At 35.8% G+C, this 22,081-nt stretch overlaps 1 protein-coding gene across 1 annotated transcript; it reads right to left on the bottom strand.

The window, feature by feature from the left end:
- Positions 1–12,615: 12,615 nt before the first annotated feature.
- On the bottom strand, positions 12,616–22,068 carry LOC106064153 (nucleolar protein 11-like). The gene is made up of 7 exons (XM_056018767.1): positions 21,931–22,068; positions 21,210–21,335; positions 18,974–19,096; positions 15,490–15,568; positions 14,736–14,819; positions 14,192–14,299; positions 12,616–12,802 (listed from the first exon to the last, which is right to left on the bottom strand). The coding sequence occupies exons 1-7, from the start codon at positions 21,939–21,941 to the stop codon at positions 12,680–12,682; spliced, it is 654 nt and encodes a 217-aa protein (XP_055874742.1). The 5' UTR covers positions 21,942–22,068; the 3' UTR covers positions 12,616–12,679.
- Between the last annotated feature and the right edge of the window lie 13 nt (positions 22,069–22,081).

Below are 22,081 nucleotides of genomic sequence, written 5' to 3'. Positions count from 1 at the left end.
CTGAACATTCCGGGCTCACATAAATCTCACATGAGGAGGCACCAAACCCCAATCTTTCTGGTATGTTGAGGAGGAAAGGGGGCGCCAATAGATCTGACAGGAGTGTCTGCTTAAAACGCCTACACTACATCATTTATAACTGAGTTTGTGTGTTTAAAACAGGTGGAAACATTATTACATTTTATTGCTGGACATTGCACCAAACAACAAGGTAAACCCCAGACTTTTTCACACTTATGGCCAATGCCTGCTAGGTGGAGGACATGACCTCAAAAAAGGACGTGACCTATATACTTACATCTGGTGAGGTCCATTCAGTATCATAACAAATAACACCATCAGTTGTAGGTATTTCGATAGTAGTCGGCTGACTCCTAGGTCTGGAGTAGGTTAGATACTCAATTATTTTCTGTTTGTTTGGGTTCACGCATCCCCACTGAGTTCCATAGGTAATGGGTTTCTGGGAAAAAAAACAACTTTCGCTTAGTTTGTCTTATACGAAAAATATGAGCTAATTAGGTATAATCTGTCCTCATCTTCAATGAATAGCATCAACATATTCATCGTCGTGGTCCCTTGGTGTTGGTAAAACGGAGTAAGCAATCACAGACTTCTACCTCTCTCGGTCAGAAGCCACCCGGATAAGTGATTCTTTAGCTTTCCATTATTTAGAAGTTCCTGTCGGCCTGCCTGTGTGTGAACGTTACAAACTCGATTATTTTCCTTAAAGCAGAGTTGATGCAAATATCATTTGCGCTACCTTTTTAGATTTATTGGCAACACTGATCTTTCCATTTAAAACGTACTTGACACATAGCTTACTTACTTACTGACTGACTTAATCCCGTGAACTCCCAGGGGAGCATAGGGCCGCAACCATTACTCTTCACCGAACTCGGTTCTGAGCAGCTTTCTTCATCTGCTCCCATGTCATTCCAGTGTCCTCAGCTTCACTGATGACTGACCTCTTCCAGGTTTAGTTTGGGTCTGCTGCCCACTTTCCTATTTCCTTGCGGATTCCAATCAAGTGCCTGCCTTGCAACTTTGGTAGCTGGTTTTCGATGGGGATCTCCTATCTAGCTCCACTTTCACTTTGTGATCTTGGGCTATAGGTTTTTGCTTAGTTCTCTACCCCAAATTGACAGTAGTTTTTTTTTTCTGCCACCTATTTCCCAATATACGGCGCAGGTGACTTAGCTTATTTATCTTATCTTATATAAGATTACAAACGTTACTTCAAAAAAAAAAAAAAGAAGATTATTGCGTCCTATGCGTTTCATGTATCAATCTAGTCATGCATGTTAATCAATGACTTAAACTCTGCTAAGTCGTTGGTTTTCCTGGCTGATTCAGCAACCCATTCCATTCTGTAATGGCACTAGGGAAGAAGGAGCACTTGTTCGAATTTGTTCTAGCGTATGGAATAAGAAAGGTGCCTCTATCTTTGTGCTTTTCTATTTTTATTCATTTATTCCAAATCGCTCCTATCTTCTTATCATTTCCCTTATAGTTCTGTTATATCGCATGTTCTCCTCTCTAAAGATCAAATGCCGATTTTTTTTCTTTTTCACAAAAAATAAAATGTAATCATGAGTAGACAACTAGGATTACTCACGAGAATCCCGAAACACAATTACCTCATTACACAAAGCACAGAATACGTTCTTGTAGTAAATTCGCGTGCCTTCGGACACACTGTAGATTGAACGATTCAGTTGGTCACAAGCTTGCACAATATGATCCTGTGTTTCCGATGTCCCATTCGTTACACACTGTGACACATACTGCCTGCGTAGATATACAAATAATATGTTTGTAAGCTGAGTTTTAAATGAATTTTAACGTCTTATTGTGGTTTGAGTGGTTTGAGTGCTGGGACAAGTTCTAAAAAGCCCGTGGAGTCTGGGAGCGCATGAAGCGAGCGCCTGACCGCACTTCCCCGTGGTGGAGGCTGTCCAGGCCTGAGCAAGCTATTATAGCACAGTGCAGGACAGGCCATTGTCCTGTTGGCTCATATTTCTCACGGCTATGGCCAAATTTTGATTCACGGTGCCCCCGCTGCGGGGAAGAAGAGGAAACCGTGCCTCATTCTGTTTGACTTCCCCAGACTTGCTGATCTCCGTCTCGACAGGTCTGGGAAACCCAAAATTCTTGACCTGTATGGCGACATTTATGCACTACGCAAGACAGCAGGGTTTCTGTCCCAGGGCTTTTGCAAGAGAGGATTTGAGCCTCTCAAGCCCTCACTCTAATGGAGTTTGATGATGATGATGATGATGAAAGTCTTATTCGTATTCATGACCATGCGTTCTATAGGGCAGATGATGTAAAAGGTATCTGTTTCAGTGGCAGACGGTTAACTAGGGTGACATGTGTCCAGCACAACGACCAACCAACATTTTCCCAACTAATGTCAGGTACCCATTAGAGCTGGGTGAACTTAGAGGCGCCCTAAAGACCCCGAAATTCAAAATCAAAGTCTGTACCAAGATTCAAACCCGGGACATCCTGTTCGGAAGCCAAGCGCTTTACCACTCAGCCACCGCGTCTCCCTCGAAACAGATGACCTTAACATTTTCTGCCCTTTAGATCGCAAGGTCTGAATAAGAACTTAACTCGAGTTAAGTAGAGATTAACTAAAATGTTATAATCACAGACCACAAGCGGTCACAGGAATGAAAAGTACGAACTGTCTCTGTGATCAGTGGCTTACTACGGATTTCTGTCACCAACAACCTACATTTAAAATTTCTTATCTTATTAATTATAGACGATCCTTCAAAAAGAAGATAATTACGTTCTACGCGTATCCGTGTGTTAGTGTAGTGACTGCTAATTAGAGACCTAAAGTTTGCTCAGTTATTGGTTTTCATGGCTGATTCAAGAAGCCCATTCCCTGTTGGCTCTACAGAAGAAGGAGCACATGTATGTATTTGTCCTAGCACATGGAACAAGAAATGTGCCTTTATCTTTTGTGTCTTTATGAATATCTTATTAGGTTGTGGTTGTGTATGTTCTGGTTCAGTGTTTTATGTATTACTGCTATATTACGTTTGAGTCCTGAAGACTTCACTGAAGTGTCTCTAAATTTAGGGATAAAATTAATGGTATTACTCTATCAAGTGTGAATATTCCTTTGTTATAAATCTCACAGTTCTATTTTGCTTATGTTTAGTTTGTTTTCTTGAGGGTCTCAAACAGAGGACGCATATCAGTATTCTTCTTCGTTCTCATTGTTATGTTGGAGTGTTCAGATGACTAGACCAATACATGAGATGAACTGCGCAGTGGTTTCCACATCATGGAGCTCTCCATATAGTTTCCTTTCTATTGAGGTGTTTTGGGGGCCAGTGTCTTATACGGGCCTCTTGGTAAAGAGAGCAGTTTTGGAGGACGTGGTCGGCATTCTCTGGTGATACTCCACGTGGGCAGATTTCACTGGTTCCAATTTTGAACTTCCGGTACATGTGTTGTCGCATTCTGTTGTGTCCGGTCCTGAGTCGAAAGATTAGACGTTGATCTTGTCGGGATAGCTTATAGTAAGCGTCATCTTTCTTGTGATTTGGATGAGAGCTCGTCCGTTTCTCATTTATTTTATTTACAATTAATTTCTTCAATTCTTCTGGATAGAGTGCAGAGTTTATTTGTGAGTTAGTTCTCCCACTCCTGGCGAGTGTGTCAGCCTTCTCATTTCCTTTTAGTTCTATATGTGCAGGTATCCATTGAATAACAGTTTTTTTTTGTGTTTTTTTTTTTTTGCTGTTGTTGTTGAGCTTTGTAAGTGCTGTTCTGAGGTTTTTAATATAAGAGGAATCAGAGTTTTGCAGGCTTTGGGGGGTTGTTTTCGCACAGGTATTCTGATATTACTCTTCACATTTACCTTCACCTATCCCTTAGTCTGTTGGACCGTTGGGGCATCACACAAGATCTTTTAACCATCTTTCTCCATTCCTTTCTGTCTTTTGCCTTGGATAGAATTTGATTCAATGACAGGCCTGTCATTCCTTTATGTTGTCTTCCCATCGCTTTCTCTGTCTGCCTCTTCTTCTTTTTCCTGGTCCTGTTCCCTGAAGGAAGGATCTTGCGAGCCACGAGGACCTTGCGATGTGACCATAAGAGTTTACGTTTGCGTTTTTGGGCAGTGGTCATCGGGTCATCGTGAGGGTTCAAATGCTGTATTACAGTGCTTTCTACTCTCTTCATAGTACTCTAACCAAGGTTAAATAGCATTTTAGTGTAATGTTTTTTTGGTTTGTAAAAATGTCTTTATTAAGCCCTGATGTTTTTGTTTTAATCTTTCAATAATGTCTTCAACATGGGCCCTAGGTCATGATCACTTTTCCTTTTATCACCAGCACATTGACAAGACAGTGAACAGTGAAAGAAACACATAACACATTGACAAGACATTGAACAGTGAAAGAAACACATAACACATTAACAGGACAGTGAACAGTGAAAGAAACACATAACACATTAACAAGACAGTGAATAGTGAAATAGACATAAGACACATTAACAAGACAGTGAATAGTGAAATAGACATAAGACACATTAACAAGACAGTGAATAGTGAAATAGACATGAGACACATTAACAAGACAGTGAATAGTGAAATAGACATAAGACACATTAACAAGACAGTGAATAGTGAAATAGACATGAGACACATTAACAAGACAGTGAATAGTGAAATAGACATGAGACACATTAACAAGACAGTGAATAGTGAAATAGACATGAGACACATTAACAAGACAGTTAATAGTGAAATAGACATGAGACACATTAACAAGACAGTGAATAGTGAAATAGACATGAGACACATTAACAAGACAGTTAATAGTGAAATAGACATGAGACACATTAACAAGACAGTTAATAGTGAAAGAAACAAAAGACACTTTAACAAGACAGTGATTGTGAAATAGACATGAGACACATTAACAAGACAGTGAATTGTGAAATAGACATGAGACACATTAACAAGACAATGATTGTGAAATAGACATGAGACACATTAACAAGACAGTATAGTAGTGAAATAGACATGAGACACATTAACAAGACAGTGAACATTGAAATAGACATGAGACACATTAACAAGACGGCGAATAGAGAAATAGACATGAGACTCATGATTAGACAAATTAAAAAAAAAAACACTGAATACTGAAATAGACATGAGACACATTAACAAGACAGTATAATAGTGAAATAGACATAAGAGACATTACTTTCCATGCTCCACCGTACACGGGAACAGCGTGCTATAGACGGGTTCCATTCTCTCGAACGAGCACACGCCCTCCGCTCTCAGAACAGCCTTCACCATCTCGTCTTCACTCTTGGCCCTGTAGATCGCCATGTTGTCTTTGCACGTAACATACATTGGTTCTTGCAGGGGCTGAACAAATGGGAAAATTAGAGAAAACTGGAATGAACCGGCTACCTCGTGACGTAAAACGCTAGCCAAAATTATAATCTGCGTAAAATTGAGGCAATGTTATTGTCAACTTATACCAAAATACGAAGAACAGACACACATTTTGAATGTTACCAACTATGAAGGGAAGATAATGAGAGGGTTGCTTCCCTTTTAAAAACAGTAGGCCTATAGACCTATGTATATTATATGTCTGTGAGTAGGCCCTATTTGCAATTAAATGTGTAAGACTATCAATCTAAAGTAAAATGAAACAATAAATTATAAAAGAAAATCAAGTCGTCAGTATCTTTTCAATACCGTAACGCATGGGCATTCACCTAATTTGCGTATTAACTCTTTCTCTCCGAACTAACGATACCAACGTTGATTCCACCTGAATGTGGTAAATAATTACGGAGATAAAAGAGTTAATTCTGAAAGCTCATAAGTAAAAAAAAAAAAAAAAAGTAAGCATCATTCTCCAAAACAGTGACATCTATCTATCTACACGCTAGTGAATACCTCATAAGGCAGGTACCAATTTGACACTTTCAGAGAGTGCGATCTATAGGGGTAGATAAAAAGATAATATGAAGAAATCTCTTTTTCTAAAGTCGATGGTTAACAAGGGTGTCATGGGGCCAGCACAACAACCAACCGCCTTTACTTTTTCGACATATCAGCAAGCTTAGGATTACAAAAAAAGTTTTCCCTATTACAAGTTTTTTTATATTTTTTTTTAAAGTTTCATTCCAATTACTTTTACTGTTTAATTTTCTGTTAAGGCAAAAAGACAATATACTTTCACTTTGTTTAGTTTTAATCATGGTTTAAACTCTTTCTCTCCTAATCGACGACAATATCGTTGATTTTGACGTCATTAAATTAAATTAATGTTTAATTTTTTAAACTTGACTTCAAATTATATAAAAAGAGCATGTATTTCCCTTTAACTCTATACCAAATACAACATTTTTTGATAACAAACAACAAAGCTATTGAAGCCCAATCATAACAGGGGTAGTGAAATAGTAATGAGCAAATGAAGAATTCCTTCAAAACGTGGAAAAATAATTACGGAGAGAAAGAGTTAATACATTTGACACAGAAACTTGTTTTTAGTAAACTTACGTTAATAGCCCCATTGCATCTCGCACAATACATGTTATGGTAGACAACTCTGGTGGCAACATCTTCGACTGTAAAGAAACTTTTGGTACTGGCTTCATCTACAGGCACGTCTTCTTCACACAGCCGGACCTCGTCCGTGCTCCCAGCGAAGTTCTCCGGACAGGAACGGATGCTGGCGAACCGGACGTTTGACCTTTCCTCGCACCACAGCTTCGGCTCGGTGTCCAGTCTAGGCACCTCGAGATCGGACTCTTCGTGGCTGTTCTCGATGTAACGCATATTGAACTCGAGATCTGGGGGCAAGGGGTAGTCCTCGGAGATGTCCGGACAGCATAAATTGTACAACACGCAAGCGGGTCTTTCACAGCTGCAGACGTAGCAGTAAACTGAGGGACACTGGAGGGTCAGTGTGTGAATGAAAGCGAGGTCGCCTTTAGAGCAGCGATAAGGACAGAAGGTCCAGTGGAATTTCTCAGGCGGAATGGACTTGTTCCAATTTAGTGTAACTAATTTAGCAGATTGGTTAAATATGTCAAGATATTCCGTGAGCCTAAGGTATTGACGTGCGCTAAGCACATCTTTGTAAATTATTTCTTTGAAAATGACAAGGAATGTCAAACAATGGAACCAACGCATGGGCATATTGCCACAGCGACCTGGATATCAGGAAGAGAGCTCTTCTGTGAAAAAGTTTAGTGGACCTAGTGTTACTTACTTTCAGCTCATACACAAGTATGTTTATTTCGAATCGGTTTTAATTATTGCTTTATTCCTAATAGATTTCCTAATTAATGAGTCACAACATAAAAGCTTTCAACAAATAAGCAATCTAGTTAATCACTCCTTGTTCATTTCGTTAAGTCTGGAAGTAAGCTAGGTTATATAGTTATATACAGTAAAAACAATTCAATAACATTGAAAAGTGTGTCGAAATTGTAACTAATTTAAGCTTCGCAATGTTTTAAAATAACTTTCCGCAGACTGAAGTCCGTGTGAAAATTTCTATTATAACGAAAATATTTTATTTAAAATATAAAAAAAAAAAACTGCTAAAAAAATTCCTAAAAAGAGGAGTGGTTTTGTGAGTTAAAATCCCAAGTATCAGAAGTATTGGAACTCTTCAACTCTTCTGCCTTACAAGGGGCGGGCTAGTTAGAGTCTAGCTCATGGAAACAAACAGACCGACCGACACAGCTCGCGAAGGCCGCGACAGTCAGCAGTCAATTTAAGCTTTGCCCATTGGAGAGGCCCGCGAATCAATTGAACCCGACCAACCCTCGAGCTGGTATCCAGCTCTATCCGTTTTTCAGAGAACTCGGGGTCTCCTATTCGCCGTTACCCCGAGGCACCACAGGGGATGGCTGGACATAACCCTTTAAATGCAATTGTACACTTGTTAAAGGGCTTTCCATCAGAAACAGAAATGTCACCGGTATCATATAAAACAGAATTATTTAACCTTTAACTCTTCGGCTATAAAGTAAAGTAAATACTCCCCCCCCCCTCCCCAATTTTAATATTTCGAAGAAGTCATGTCAGTACTAATTAACAGGTTTTAAAAAGGTCACATTATTAGCCTTATTAGTATTACATGAATGATTTAATTTCTATTATTGGAGATTTTCACGATAAACTAAACAAGGTCAAGGACTATCAATAGAACTACAAAATTGCCAACAAAATAATAATTAAAAGCAGAAGAGCTTCATTTTTGTGCACCGGATGCACTCAAAATCTTGCTATTTATAGGTATTCCGTCATGTACGAAAATCTCCAACAGACATAAACGTGAAATTGCGCGTGGTCAAAGCTAGTGAGTTGAATGTGTCGCCAGACAGCACCTCAAGGTGGAAATCTAGATGAATTTTATTAAAGTAAACATTAATTCTTTTTTTAGGCCAGTGCGTTTGATGCAGATCTTTTACACGAAAATATCTTGTTGAAATTAATTCTATGACTTTAGTTAGATGACCAAATCATATACAACATATGTAATTTGCTTCATCTGGGTCTGTAGAGTTTATGTTGATTAGAAGATTGATTGTTTCTGTACGCGTAGTATTCCCCTGAGTTCTTATTAACAAACTTACAGATTACAAGACATATACAACAGGGTTATAAGTAGCGCTTTTCCATGGCAAAATTTTAGGAGATTTTAGGAGGTTTTTTAAGGATGAAATGTATGATATATATATATATATATATATATATATATATATATATATATATATATATATATATATATATATTTATTTATATATATATATATATATATATATACAGGTGTAGCCTACACATTAGGCTGGTGATTGCTCTTATTATAGTCAATAGTCAATACACACTAGATCTAGCACGTTTTCAGTCGTAATAATGAAAGGAACCAACCATTTCTACACTGCCTTCAAAAGAAAAGTAAATAATGCCAGGTGAAATGCTTGCTTGAGCCAAGGCCATCTTCAATCACGAGGTTGCGCTTCACAAGTGGGTGAAAAGCGGTGTAGACGCGGCACCGGTCAGCTCATTAACACAGCCAGCCCGTAACGTCACGCATCAGAATGCTTAGTTACGCTGTTTTATTTTTCTCTTTCACATTTTTTTTTTTTTTGCAAAAAAATAAGCAAAATTATATTTTACAAAATTTTGGGTACAAATTTTAGGAGAGTGGAAAAAATTTTAGGAGACATCTGGCAATTTTTAGGAGAATTTTAGGAGACTTTTAATTTTTTAGGAGATTTTAGGAGCGCTACGAACCCTAATACAATAAAGTAAATGAACAGGGGCGTATATCAATATAAATGTTTCAGTCGGAACGGGAACAGTCAAGTCTCAGTCACCATAACAAAAGTTGCTGCTCCTATGAAAGCCTAGCCTCAACTGTCTATCTATTTCTAAGCTACAGTCTCGCTTTGAATTCGTGTCTTCACAAATGCTCGCTCACTAGCAGTCACCTAAAGTGCGTCTTTACTGTACTCTACACATATCTTAAATAAATCGTATACAGACGTTTCTTCTGAACAGAAAGTAAATTTTAAATAATAAATTTTCCTCACTATAGAAATAATAAGGCAATATCTGGGAGTCCGAAGAATAAATGAAGTATTGTACGTGACTATTCAGACCCGGTTTCAGTAGAAATAGAAAAATGTCTGAAATAATTACACATAGGCCATGTACTTATCCTAATCTTTCTATTGATTTTTTTGTTCTTGTTTTAAAAAAGATCCTCACTAAAGTAAACATTATGTTACAACGTATCGAATATAGTTTCCCTTTGAATGCGTTTTAAATGAATATTTCATTTCGCTTCATTTGTTTACGTATAATTGTTCAAAGTGAAACCCTCTCGAGACAATAAGCGATCGGATTTCACGTAGGCAACTGGCCTATATACAAATAGTTTAGTATACGCTTAAAAAGTTTTTTTGTTTTTTTTTTATACAAAAGAGTAGGGATAATGCAGTGTATCTCAAAACGGTAGTCTGTAAGCCAGTAACATTCAAGACGCTAGCATTCAAGTCTAGATCTAAGTAACCAGTTAGAAAAAAAAAATTTAAGGATATTATCCATATTTTTTTCTTCTAATATTCAATATAACTTTCTTCTTCTTCATTCTCATTGTTATGTTGGAGCGTTCAGGTGACTAGACCAATACATGAGATGAACTGCGCAGTGGTTTCCAAATCAGGGAACTCTCCATATAGTTTCCTTTCTATTGGGGTGATTTGGGGCCAATGTCCTATACGGGCTTCTTGGTAAAGAGAGCAGTTTTGGAGGACGTGGTCTGCATTCTCTGGTAGACTCCACATGGGCAGATTTCACTGGTTCCAATTTTGAGCTTCCGTTACATGTGTTGTCGCATTCTGTTGTGTCCGGTCCTGAGTCGAAAGATTAGACGTTGGTCTTGTCGGGATAGCTTATAGTAAGCGTCATCTTTCTTGTGATTTGGATGGGAGCTTGTCCATTTCTATCTTATTTTATTTACGATTAATTTCTTCAATTCTTCTGGATAGAGTGCAGAGTTTATTAGTTAGTTTTCCCACTCTTGGCGAGTGTGTCAGCCTTCTCATTTCCTTCTAGTTCTATATGAGCCGGTATCCATTCAATATAACGATTTAGTATTAGATCTTTATAACTATACCCAGTATTCACCATCTTATAACACTAAATGGAGATCTTGAGTTGAATGAAATTAAAAGAACTAATATACCAAAAGTGAGCTTCACAAAGAGGCAGACAATTGAGAAAATGTTCATTTTGGCTTTAGCAAAAAAAGTTGTGTCAATATTTTACGTTTTTTTACCATGCCCATATCTGCAGTATTTTAAGCTTTAACATTGCCTGGCTTGGTAATCTGGACATTTAAAAAAGATTAACTAAATAAAATCCTAATCAATGCTAATAAAATCATTGGCAAAATGTAAGCTCCTTGAGGCCACCTAGTCAAGAAAATAATCATTTAGAAAGCTACAATTTGTAATTTTTAAAAAAATGGGGGTACAATTTTACTATCATGGAGTGTTACCAAGACCAAAGTCAAATTGGCATCTAAATTGTTATAGCTGTAATCCAGAGGTGGACACTAGTAGTCAAACTGAATTTCCATTTGTTTGAACCAATAGAATTATTTTATCAAAATTCTTTTGTTTCTTGTCAATAAAATGATTGAATTGAAGTTTTCTGAAGTAAACTCTACATGTCAAGTTAGACTGAGACAGTTGTACGAATGTACATTTCATCATCATCACCAAAAGCGGACTGGGAGTTAAGAGCGGCCTGGGCATTTTATACCATCCGGCCCACAAATTGTATATAATATGATGGTCATCCAATTTTAGATTACCTGTCCTCAAAATCATTCTGTTAAGTTTGATAATATATCGATAACTGATCGCATGCATACAATGAACTCTGTATCTTTGTAAGAAATATAGTGGGCCTTATGTTACTTTTTAATCGCTAAGTGTGCAAGTCCTAAAAGGATGAAGCCTTCTAGTAGCAGTGTCCACGGATATTGGCCATTACATTATTTTGGAAAATGTGTTAGATTAAATTAGTATTACACTGTATTTTAAATGCAACGCTCAGAGAGCCCCTTTACAAGAGAATATTATACAATCTTTAAATCTAAGTTAATACGTTCTATAGTGGCATTTATGAGGCCCTTTAGGTGACCCTACCGGCCCACCGGGCATTTGCCCAAACGCCCATATAGCCAGTCCGCCCCTGATCATCACCTGCCCCTTGACTTGCACTGTCAGGGTGCTGTGTAATTTTGTGTAGCCAAATCCCTTTCTATGTGTAGTGCACTCTTATAAAACAAATTTAAATCCAGGATAATATGATATTACTATTAGAAAGATTCAGAGTACCAAAAATTGTTTGAGAAAGTAAAGGGGATTGTCAGTGTGCTGGCCACATGATACTCTCCTTAACCCCCAGCATTGGCCATAGAAACAGATAGGCTTCATATCATCAGCCCCATCATTATTTGATAGTTGGTGACATTTTTGGTTGTGGATCACGAGATATGCTGGTTTATGGAGAATATGATCTCGCACAGGGAATATCAAGGGGACACTTGCATTATGGGTTTTTGACCACATGGTCAGAGGCAGTCTTCACCATGTAATTGAAGATAGATAGATGTGTCTTATGTATTCAAGTATTGCTAGCTGTGTGTTTAATGAAATTCTATTGGATTATGTTATACAATTATGTGGATTATTTCAAGTATTCTCATTGATGGCTGAAATAGCCAAGTACTGTGCATATTATTTTGAAGAATAAATATTTTGTCTGCTGATAGAGAGTTTATTTCTAAGTATACATGTGTTGTGGTCATATTACTCAGTAACTATAGTAGACATACACGACAAGTCGTGAATAAAGACAAATACATCAAGAACTCTCTTATACCATAAGAGCTATCCATAATAATACAAGAAACGCTCATTCAAATAAACAGGGCGTTACACCACAAGGTCTGAAAGTGGAACATTAATTACCTTGTAACAAAGTTAAAAACAGAATGAAACAAAGTTACAACACAATTCAAATAGAGTATGTAACAAATTTTTAATGTTATCCAACAATATACACTTTGGTATAATAATTTATTATTTAAAATGATATAACTTCTATGCAATAATCTCCCATTTTTACATTTCTTTGTTTTTCTTCAAACTGTCTGTTCAGTTCTGCTAATGTCCCATACAGCATTCTGGAGTCTAGCTGCCACTTTGCCTGAAAGTAGTCAATGAGACAATAATTACATTTTTAACATAATAATTGCACAACGACCAACAGCCATTACTTTCCCCAACATTCCATTAGAGCTGGGTGGACTCAGGGGCACCCTAAAAATCCAGAGATTCAAAAATCCCAGTTTCCACTGAGATTCGAACCCAGGACCCTTGTTTGGAAGCCAAGCACTTAACCACTCAGCCATCCTGCTCCCAAGATATATATGACATATTTTAGTTCATTAGATTTCTCTTTGGAAAAAAAAAAAAAAAAAAAGTAAACAAATCTGTATAGTCATGAGAAAAAAGGAAGAAAAAAAAGGCCAATCCTTTATGTTGTTTTTTTTCCCTCAGAAATTGTGTCAGTGACTTCTTTAGTTACAGATGTGAAAACTACAACAAAAATATTTCCCATTTAATTGTATGTTGTCGAGCACAAGACTTAGTGTCTGAGTATCAGTCTTAAGGATTGGAACTTTATTCTCTTTCACCCATTAGGTATTCTTTGGGATAGGGAAAAAAAAACAATTTAACAATTGCGTTGAAATGACCATTAGTTTTTTACCTCCTTCCCAGCACCCACTGTATAAATGTTAAACTATTTTTCCCCCCGAGCCACAAGAAGACCAGCTTCCAAACATACAATAGTCAAAACTGACAGTGATATGGCCAATGGTACTGTATTTTCACGCATATAATCAGTGAGTTATACAAGTTTTTTTTTTAAACGAATGGCAACTGAGTGGGGTATACAAAGGCGATGAGTTTACAAAACTTATTTGGAAACTATGGACATACTGGTGGGTCTTTATGCCTCCTATAGTTCACTAGGTAAAGGTATAATTGTATGCTTATATTCACATTCTATGTTGGAGCAATAACTGGAGCGCAATTTTAATGCACCGGTTGTTTACAGCAAGTCATGCTTAGCATATGTGAGGTATGTGAGGTGTGGGTTGAGCAATATTGTTTTTACTTACATTGAAAGTGGTTAGGGGTATACGCATGTTCGGGTTATATGCATATGCAGGTTATATGCGTGAAAATACTTTAATGTAAATAACAAGAGATCACATATTTAAAAAAATTTAAATTCAACACTCTAAAGCCATTTGAAATGGTGGTACCTCATAAAGAACATGTTTGTTTCAGCTCCAAGCTATTACTTGGAGAGAGCATTTTAATAGAAAGTAGTAAAAGTAACGTTTAGCTTAAACCAAGAAAAATTTAAATGTTATTTTGAAAGCTTCTAGAAAAGGACAATTACAGTCTCATCAAAATAAAGGAAAAAAAAGTCTAGAACCAGATCACATTTAGTTCTGCATTTAAAAAATTACATTTTATGTTTTATTAAGTCATTTGTAAAGAGGACGATGTAACATGACATTACCATAACAACCACTTGATCATACAAGGAGTTCACAACAGCAGCAGCGTCCTCCGACAACTTCAGCTGTTGAAAATGACTGTCCACAAACACGTTCAACCAATCAATAATCTGTTGGGATTAAGTTAAAATCTCTAAAGCAATGTCATATATATTTATCTCTCTTTATATATCTATTTCTCTAATCAAAACCCCCTGACTAGTTATTCATCATGAATACCCTATATTGGGGTGAGTGAAAAAATATGAAAATTTAATATGTTATCACTTAGCATTTTTAATGAAAACTTAGTACACTGAAACTTCAAGTACCCTAATTCAACCTTGAGCTCATTTATTTGCCCTAGGACTTAAAGAAATGTTTAATGGCACAAATTGATACCTCCTTCCTTCTTTTTTTTAAATGTTAAATAACATTTTCTATTTGTATGTCACAAATGTAGACATTGTGAAGACAATTTATAAACATATCTCATTGAAGAGTACATTCTCTAACACACAGTTATTGTTCTACAGATTTGAAGGTTAAATGAAACGTGTTACTGACCTGCTCATAAGATGGAACAAATCTGTTTGGTTTTTCCAACACTGGTAGCCAACAAAGAAGAAACTGTATGTATTTGGTCAGTGTCTGAAAGAAGATACAAAACATAACAAGAAAACAATCCCATCTGTGTTCTAAATTATTTGCTTTAAACATACAGCATGTTTGTAAATATTTGCATTAAACATACAGCATGTTTGTAAATATTAGCTTTAAACATACAGCATGTTTGTAAATATTTGATTAAACAAATGAAGAAGAGACGTTGTTTTTTAGAATTACTTTTGTATAGTGCGTTCTTTTATGCTATAGCATTCTAGGTGCGCTAGGGTCTAATCTCTTTTGTGAGGCCTGTAGGGAAGGGGTGGGGGGAGGTTTTAGTGTTGTCTTTAGGGGCTCAGCAAAAAATTACTGAGCTCTGTCTGTATTTAAACTCAAGCTCCCTAATGGTTTATGCCACACGTCAGATCTGGCTACCAAGTTCCGATTTTTTTTTTGTTTATTCCAAGTTTGGCTGAAAAAGCTAAACTAGTTTCAGAGTGCTTGACTGAAGAAGATGGGTTCAAAAATCCCAATTACTTTTTTTTCAAGTCAAGCTAGAAATTTTTTCTTTCTTACATACTAGAATATGTTAAAGTGTGCTTCAAGTCACATACCAAAAGTTTCCTAAAATCTTAGTCTTTATAAAAATGCTTTAAAAAAATCTTGCATCAATAACGTAATTATGCTTATTCTTTAATGTCATATATCTACTTACCAGGACAGCATCAAAAGACAAGGATCTGGCTTCTTCTTGTAAAAACTGTGGGGTGAATTTCTGGCAAAGCATTAGATTTCTAAATAATATGTAAAGAAATTGTATTCAATGTGGGAAAAAAAAACAAGGTTACAAAAGACAGTTTGTGTGGAAACAAACTCAAAATCGGCCCCCGAAGTGGTCCACCCCTTTCGGGGGCCGCTAAAAGTGAAATAAATAAAATCCATAAGATCCAAGTAGGCAAAATGAAATTCTTTTAAAAACCAAGGCAACAACACGAAAGCTAGACCGCTTATAGACTTTCATCATTTCAACCCTGACACTCAAGTTAATACTGGACCCCCAAGGACATACTTAACAAGAAGAAAAACTTCCTAAATGTGCAATGAAGTGTTATAGGAGGGCAGACAAAAGTAGTTACCAAATTAGCAAGAAAGATACCAAGAGGATGATTGATGCCTTTACCCTTAGAAGCATAGTGAACAGAACAAGACAAGTATCATGGGTAAAGAGAGGCAAATCATGGGTAAAGAGAGGCAAATCATGGGTAAAGAGAGGCAAATCATGGGTAAAGAGAGGCAAATCATGGGTAAAGAGAGGCAAATCATGGGTAAAGAGAGGCAAATCATGGGTAAAGAGAGGCAAATCATGGGTAAAGAGAGGCAAATCATGGGTAAAGAGAGGCAAATCTTATCTTATCTTATATAATACAGACGTTACTTCAAAAAAGAAGATGATTACGTCCTACGCGTCATGCATTTAGTCATGCATATTAACCAATGACTTAAATTCTGCCAAGTCACAGGTTTTCCTGGCTAGCTCAGGCAACCCATTCCATGCTCTAATAGCACTAGGGAAGAAGGAGTATTTGTACAAATTTGTCCTAGCATATGGGACGAGGAATGTGCCTTTATCTTTGTGTCTTTCAGAGTATTTTATTAAATTTTGTTTTTGTATTTGAAGATTATGGTTCAGTGTTTTATGTATGATTGCTACTTTACTTTTGAGCCTTCTGTCCTGAAGGCTTTCTAAATTTAGTGATTTTACTAAAGGTGTTACTCTAGTCAAATATGAATATTCGTTTGTTATGAATCGCACTGCTCTATTTTGTGTCTGTTCTAGTTTCTTAATGTTTTCTTGAGTTGAGGGGTCCCAAACAGAGGATGCATATTCTATTATTGGCCTAACCAAGGTTAAATAACATTTTAGTTTTATGTTCTTATTTGATTTATAGAAATTTCTTTTAATAAATCCTAATGCTTTGTTTGATTTTTTTGTAGTTTCATCAATATGTGGATTACATGACAGTTTTTCATTTATTATAACACCTAGGTATTTTGCGTTTTTAGTCTGTGTTACTGGTTTGCCATGAATAAGATAAGTGGAATTAATTTGTTTTAGTTTTTTTGTTACTCTTAACAACTGACATTTTTCTGGGTGGAAAGACATGCTCCAATTTGATTCTCATTTCTGTAATTCATCTAATTCTCTTTGTAAAATATCTGTGTCTTGTGTTGTTTTTATTGTTCTATATAATATGCAATCGTCTGCAAATAATCTGACTTTTGTTCCTGAAGTAATGCAATTTGGTAAATCATTTATGTAAATTAAAAATAGTAGTGGACCCAAGACTGTTCCTTGAGGTACATCTGAGTTTACTGTTATCGGTGTTGATTTAGAGCCATTTATTATTACAGTTTGTTCTCTCCCTATCAGAAAGTCTTTAATCCACTGATGCAGTGGACCATTAATGCCGAAATATTTTAAATTTTTAAGCAAACTATGGTGGTGAACTTTGTCAAAAGCCTTAGAAAAATCTAGTAAGATAGCATCTATTTGTTCACTATTATCTAAACCTTTTGAAAAATCATCAATTAGTCCTATTAGTTGTGTTTCACATGATCTATATTTCCTAAAGCCATGTTGGTATGGTGTGAGGACATTATGTTTGTCTAAGTGGTTTATGATGTTGCTACATATTATGTGTTCTAGGATTTTACATGTGATGCTTGTAAGTGATACTGGTCTGTAGTTTCCTGGGTCAGATTTTTCTCCTTTTTTAAAAAGGGGGGTGACATTAGCTTCTTTCCAGTCCTTTGGTACTCTGCCCTGGTTAAGTGAAGCCTGAAAGAGTATTTTGAACACTGGGGCTAGCTCATTACTTAGTTCTTTGAGTAATCTAGCTGGAATACCATCAGGTCCAGAAGCTTTATTTGGTTTGGTGTTGGCTAATAGTTTTTGAATTCCATTTTCTTGTACTACTATATCTTCTATGTTGTCTACTTGGTTCAAATTCAGTAATATGTCTTTGTCTCCTGGGGCTGAGAATGCTGATGCAAAGTATTTGTTTAGGATGTTTGCTTTAGTTTCATTATCATTATGTATTATGTTATGTTCATCTTTTAATGGGGCTACGCCTGTTGTTTCCATTTTCTTAGACTTAATGTATGACCATAGGTTTTTGTTGTTACCTTTAGATATTACATTGTTTATGTATTCACTCTGCAGCTGTCTGCTTACTTTTTGGGTTAAGTGTTTAATTTTTATATACTTTTTGTAAACTCTTTCTGCATTAGTTTCTTTAAATTTTCTATATAGGTTTTCCTTCTGTTTACAAAGCTTCTTTAGTCTATTATTAAACCAGTATTTATTTATTTTGTTTGATGTGTATTTAGTTGGTATATGATTTTCTATAATGCTTTTAAGATGGTTTTTAATGAAATTCCAGAGATCATCGACTGGTTGGTTAATGTCTTTTTCTAATAAGAATGTTTGTTGAAAGTTTAATGCAGCTTGGTGTAGTTGTGTTAGGTTACATTTATTCCAGAGTAAGATTTTTCTTTTGGGTTTTGTATTGGCTACTGCTTTTATCTGACTGTGTATTTTTATGATCTCATGGTCTGATAGACCAGGGATAATATCATAATCAACTACTAATCCAGGTCTGTTGGTTAAGAAGAGATCTAATGTGTTGTTTAATCTAGTTGGCTTTTTAATGATTTGATCTAAACTTAGGTTGTGTAAAGTTTCTATGAAAAGCTCATTTATGTCCTTAAGGTTTTGGTGTTTATCTATGGTTAGTGTTTTCCAATTTATATCAGGTAGGTTGAAATCACCCATAATCCAAAAAACTGCATTTTTATGGGTAAAGAGAGGCAAATCATAGGTAAAGAGAGGCAAATCATGGTAAAGAGAGGCAAAGAAAACAAAGTTAAAAGTAAAAGCAACACGCCCAGGGCAAAATTTTAGCTTGGCTTTTGCTTCTTCCATTAATACCATTCCAATACAACTGAAATAATAAGCCACATCATGCTACAGCTAATTCAATCAATTTAATAGTTGACATATGTATCTGATACTTAATGCAAGAGACTAATACAATTATTTCCAGATGAATCTCTTTACTTAGAATAAATTATTCTAGAAGCATGGTAAGTTTTATAGGTAGTAGAGTTTAGGTCTAAATCATAAAAAAAAAGGATACATGACATAGCATTTCCGATCACTAAATGGAGCCTCAGTATTCTCATCCGACCAGCTCAAACGTTTTTTGATTTCTGCAGATGTTATTTCCTTTGTTGCATCATCTATCAACTTCTCATCAACTCTGAAAATTTTTTTTATTAACATTATTATTGACAAGAACTAATGGTCACCATGGGCGTATGTGGCATTTTTACACAGCTGGCCTTTTTGTGCAAGAACAGAACTGAGAAGTTCACAATCCCACAATCCTAAATAAGAAATTTGTGTGCAAGTCATGCTTTAGTTCACTGTAGTTCTTCAGAGAAGCACAAGCTTTTGAAGAAGGCGTTTGATGAAGCATGACATTGTGCCACTAATTTCCCATGTGAAGCGTGTCTATATAAAAATAAACAGGGGTGATTTGTTGGCATGGGCATCGTTAGTTGTTTTTGTAGTGGCATCCCAAGATCTATAAGAGGGAGCCAGGCTGTGTCGTGGTCATTGTTGGCTAGTGTAGAGCCATGTAATAGACAGCAAGATTCTCAGGTAGTGTTTTGAAGGAGCCATGTACCAGTAATTGGCTAGATTTGTCTGTTATGTTAACAACCATCATTCATATATATATATGCCCTTTATTATTAAATGTTAAATATGTTAAGCAGTTATTTGATGTTAGAAGTTATTTATTATTCTCTTAAAGCTGTTCATTAATGCATTATCCTGTCACGCTGGGGAACCCAGATTGTTAACCCATTTATGCAGAGTGATTCATTATTGGAACACCCACCCCCTTGGTATAAATTTATATCCTAATGATCAAGGCCAACACAGAATGTGCTTTTTTTTTTTTTTTTTTACTTATATTATGCAAGATTGCATGGGGTAATGTAAATTTTCTGCACATTTTTAAAGACCCATCTGAACGGAAATGATAAAAACTTTCCTGAACTATGATCTAAGAATTTTTCAGCTATAACTTCTGTAATGTTATTGTGAAGTGAAAAGAAACGACCAGAGTTATTATTGTTATATTAGTAATAGACTTCTAATTTTATATCGTCCATTTTTGGAAAACAAGGCAAATCCACTTCTAGCCAAACATAATCTGAGTCTACAACCATTTCATGGGACGTGTGGACAGAGCTGATGAAAACATTGATAAATATTGGGCATCAACCATGGGAAAGAGATGGTATCCAAGTCCTCTACTGTTCTATTTTAAATTGTCTGTACATGTCACAGTCAATACTGCACAAATGTTGTAAGAGCACAACATTTCAATAGGAAAATTTTTTTTAAGTAGCCTTACTTGTGAAAAGCTTTCTTGCAAATCACACCAAGTAGCAGGTAATAATTTAAATTGTTGTAGTATTGGATTTTCCTAGTGTTCCAACACATCATTTATAAATCAACAATGGAATGGAATATTATATAGCTATTGAGCAAAGTCATCTTTTTTTCCCCTCAAATTCATCTTTTTTTCTCTTCAAATTCATCTTCTTATATTTTTCTAGATAACTTTCACATGCAAATTTTATGAAAAAAAAAAAAAAAAATTGCAAACATCTGCATCAATGTTTTAATTAAACACGTTGAAGTCAACCCCAAGTTTAATCTTGTTGAAAACCACACAGACAGCAGCCACTTGGTCTCAAAATTTGATTATTTACCAAAATAAAAAGCATCTTCTCTAGTATAGTACACACTACAATTTTAAATAGTTGATATACATAAAGTTTAAAATAGTGTTGGAACTGCTATCCCACGTGTGTGCTGTTTTGATAGAAATGAGAGTTCCTTCCACCCAAAAAGGAAATTACTGAGTCTAGCCTTCTGAGCAGGAGGAAAGACATGGTAACTGTAGGAGGCTGTTGCAAAGGACAGGGAACAACACTGGGAAACGTCTTGTATGGCAGAAGGTGACTAGGGTGTGGGCTGGCAGGAAGACTGGTAAAAGTAGTTTTAGAATTAAGACTCTGTGACTAAAGCGAACCCAAGGCCCCACAGTAGCTTTTTGTGTTTGCTGTGATCATCTACACATCATTCTTCCTTATAAATACAAATCCTTTATAAATCTAAACTTAATCCTTCGATACATGAAGGTCCTTAATGCCAAGAAAAAACAACAACATTTGTCTATATGAAGAACTACTTTTACATTCAAGCAATCTACTGCTTGGTGACGAGGGTCCAGCTGTTTTAGTGAGAGCTTTGAAGTTTATGGTTCATTGCTTCACAAAATCAAATGCACTTACCTTAGTATCCACTGCAGTGATTTAACTAAACTGGCCTCTGAAAAATCATCCAAGACATCCGGAAGCTTTAAAAGTCTGCTGAGATCCTGCTCCTCAATGCAACGTTCAACAATGGCTTTATCGTTGCTGTATAAATGCAAGATTTGTATTAGACATACTTTCGAAAAAAGATTTTAATGCGGGTACACACATTTTTTTCAATCTTCTCTTTGGTGATAGTTGATTACTTGATAGATCTACTAGTTAAAACTTTAAAACCAGGGACACAGAATGAAAAAGGTTATAGACTTATCATATATATATCATAATATATGTAACTTATAAAGTCTTATAACTTACAGGACTTACTTATTATTATATTAATTATAGGTTTATAGGGTTAGGGTTAGTCTATATATTAAATATAATCTATTCTAGATCTATATTATTTTATTTAGATAATTAGTCTTAGACAGTTAATTAGAACCTACGACAGTACTTACTAAGTACTACTACTCAAATTAATGATGAAATACTAGACTTTACTATTTAGTTAACTTTAGTTAAAAGACTTTAGCCTAGGACTAGATCTAGGACTTTACTCTCTAGACTAGATCTATCTATTCTAGCAGAATCTAGACTAGATCTACTAAACCTAAATCTATCATCGCTATCATCTAGAATTCTAGATTAGATCTAGATACTTAGAATCTTAGATTTAGAATAGATACTACTAACTTACACTGCCATCATTCACAATGAAAACAAGATATGTTTATCCAATGCGTACTAAAATATGGTATCTATAATCGAGTAGTGTTATGGCTCATTTGATTCCATATGATCTAGGTGCTAAAAATGTTATAAGGGTAAGTGTTTTTAGCCATCATTTG

This window comes from Biomphalaria glabrata, chromosome 2, assembly GCF_947242115.1.
Source record: "Biomphalaria glabrata chromosome 2, xgBioGlab47.1, whole genome shotgun sequence".
In the NCBI taxonomy this organism is placed as follows: Eukaryota; Metazoa; Mollusca; class Gastropoda; family Planorbidae; genus Biomphalaria; species Biomphalaria glabrata.
This window is presented reverse-complemented; position numbering and strand designations above follow the sequence as displayed.